General features: G+C 54.3%; 1 protein-coding gene across 1 annotated transcript; it reads left to right on the top strand.

Annotated features, from left to right (window-relative positions):
- Nucleotides 1-382: 382 nt before the first annotated feature.
- On the top strand, nt 383-1,580 carry EMH_0074310 (uncharacterized protein; the record flags this gene model as incomplete). Its single annotated transcript, XM_013499448.1, has 2 exons — nt 383-610; nt 816-1,580. The coding sequence occupies 2 exons, from the start codon at nt 383-385 to the stop codon at nt 1,578-1,580; spliced, it is 993 nt and encodes a 330-aa protein (XP_013354902.1).
- Nucleotides 1,581-2,180: the final 600 nt, after the last annotated feature.

Genomic DNA, 2,180 nt, shown 5'->3' on the forward strand with positions numbered 1-2,180 from the left:
CTTCTTGATGATGAGCCACCACACCCCACACCGGATTCTTCCATTCTTTTGATTCCGCCGGCATTGGGTGGTGATTCTGACCGGCCGTCCACCGGCCAACCCACTGATAAACTAGTGCATGCGCCGCCTTCAAGGCCCTGTGTATTGCGAGCTGATGGTAAAGAGCCCAAGGCAGAAGGCGGCAGAGAAGGGCAGTCCCCCCCTGGCACTTCAGGCCGCCAAATGGAGCGAGGACCGCCTGCAGCCGTTGAGCCCCAGCACACGGGGCCTTCCCCAGCTGCAGCAGATGTGAGCCTCTCAGATGAGTTCAGACCATATTATTAGCTAGCATGTCCGCATTCAATGCGTGTTGCCCCATGCTCTGCGCGTATTGGGAAAGCGGATGGGCGGCAGCCTGCCGAGTGCGTGCTCTGTTGTGTACCATCAGGTGACAAAGGAGTCTCCTCAGCCACCCGTAGCAGAAGCTCTTGCTCCTGCCGAAGAAGGAACGGCCAGCACATCCACAGCGCCAGTTGAGGATTCTTTTGCGTCTTCGTCCAGGACTTCTGCTGCCTCGCAGCAACTACCTTCGGGAGTCACGCCGTCTCAGGAAAGTGGATCAGCTGAGCAGGTAGGGCTTGCCGTATGTTATGGCAGCGCAAAGTAGGCCTATGCGAGACGCCAGCCACCGTTTCCCCGTTGTCACTGCAGCGGGAGTTTCTGCTGTTCACACAGCTGGTCAACGCCCAGCTCGCTTGGAAGCTGCTGAAGCACAGAATGCCGTACGACACAGAAGGCCGTACGGAAGTGTTGGTGTTGTGGTGTGCTATACTCAGTTGGCATCTTCGACAGAGCTGCCTACTGACGCAACTGTCATTTCCCACTTCAAGTGGCTCGGCGAGTTGTTTCCAGATATTCCAGAGAGCATCCTGAGGACGCACCCATTTTACCGCCACCCGGAAAATGAGCATATACGCATCTCAAGATCATTTAATGCACGGTCAGCACGGTTACGTCCGCCAGCCCAGAAGAGTCCCGGCCCAGCTCTTACCGTGTGCAAGGAAATACTGAAGAAGCTGTCGCTGTCCCCGCAGGATTTGATGCAACTTTTGAAACAAGCAGAACGCCTGTATGGATATGCAAGCCAGACCATGGCGTTGAACTACAGACGTGCCCAACCGCTGTACGCTATAGAAACCCTGGGAGCGATTTTTCTAGTTCTCGACACCCTCTATTGTGCAGCAGAAGTACTCGGGGATTACTCGATGAAGCAGGATTGGTGGCCCTCGATAGTACATCGCATTGAAGCTGCAAGGTTCGTCCCCAAGAAAGAACACCTACGATGTGATAAATCCGTGAGAAATCTTCACATCGCATTGACTTTGGACGCGGCGCTAGAGTACTACAGAAAAGGCATCCGCCCTCCACTTCTCATGGTGATAGGCTTAAAAGAAGCGCTTTTTTGTGGGCCGGGTTCGACTAGGTTCAAGTCCCCCCAATGGGACCCGTGGCGACAAGACGCCGCGCAGTGGCGAGTGTCCATACAGCCGATTGTGGCAAGGATCAAATTGTCAACAGTTTCGATGGGCGGAAAGGGATGAAGCAGTGCTCGAACACGGAAGCACAGCTACTTCTATGTTCATCCTGGAGGCTCCTTGTCGTGCAGCCTCAACAGGCGACACCATAGTGCCAAGAGGCCTTAAGAAACGCCGACCCCATATTTGAGTCGAATGCACACGATGTCGAATATTTTTGGAACTCCAACGGCTCATGACGTCAGGGTCGAGTGGCAGCAGTACAGGCGCAGAGCCGCCAAAGCATCCGTCCGTGCGTGCGTCATTCTGCCTGCCGTAGCCTTCACCACCCTGTTCCCTGTGAAACGCATGCTACTGCCTTATCTCCAGTATAAACTGTTTACATCTCCAGGGCGAAAATATGCAGACTGAAGGAACGAGCAACATCTGCTTACGGTGGATGCAGCATGATCTGTCTGAAGTTCGCAGTATATGTGTCTTGCTCGGTTGGCTACTGAGGGCTACGACCGTCTGCAACAGTTGCCTACAGTGTTAGTGCATGAATCAAAAGCCGGGTTGGGTCCTATGCTTGAATGTCGCGTTGCCATGCTGCAGGATGTACAGTAGCGTGTGTAGCAGATCATAGTAGGCCACCCCACTTTGCAACAGTCCCAGGGCTTGACGCGG

This window comes from Eimeria mitis, genomic scaffold (assembly GCF_000499745.2).
Source record: "Eimeria mitis Houghton genomic scaffold, Emh_scaff4335, whole genome shotgun sequence".
NCBI classification, from domain to species: domain Eukaryota; phylum Apicomplexa; class Conoidasida; order Eucoccidiorida; family Eimeriidae; genus Eimeria; species Eimeria mitis.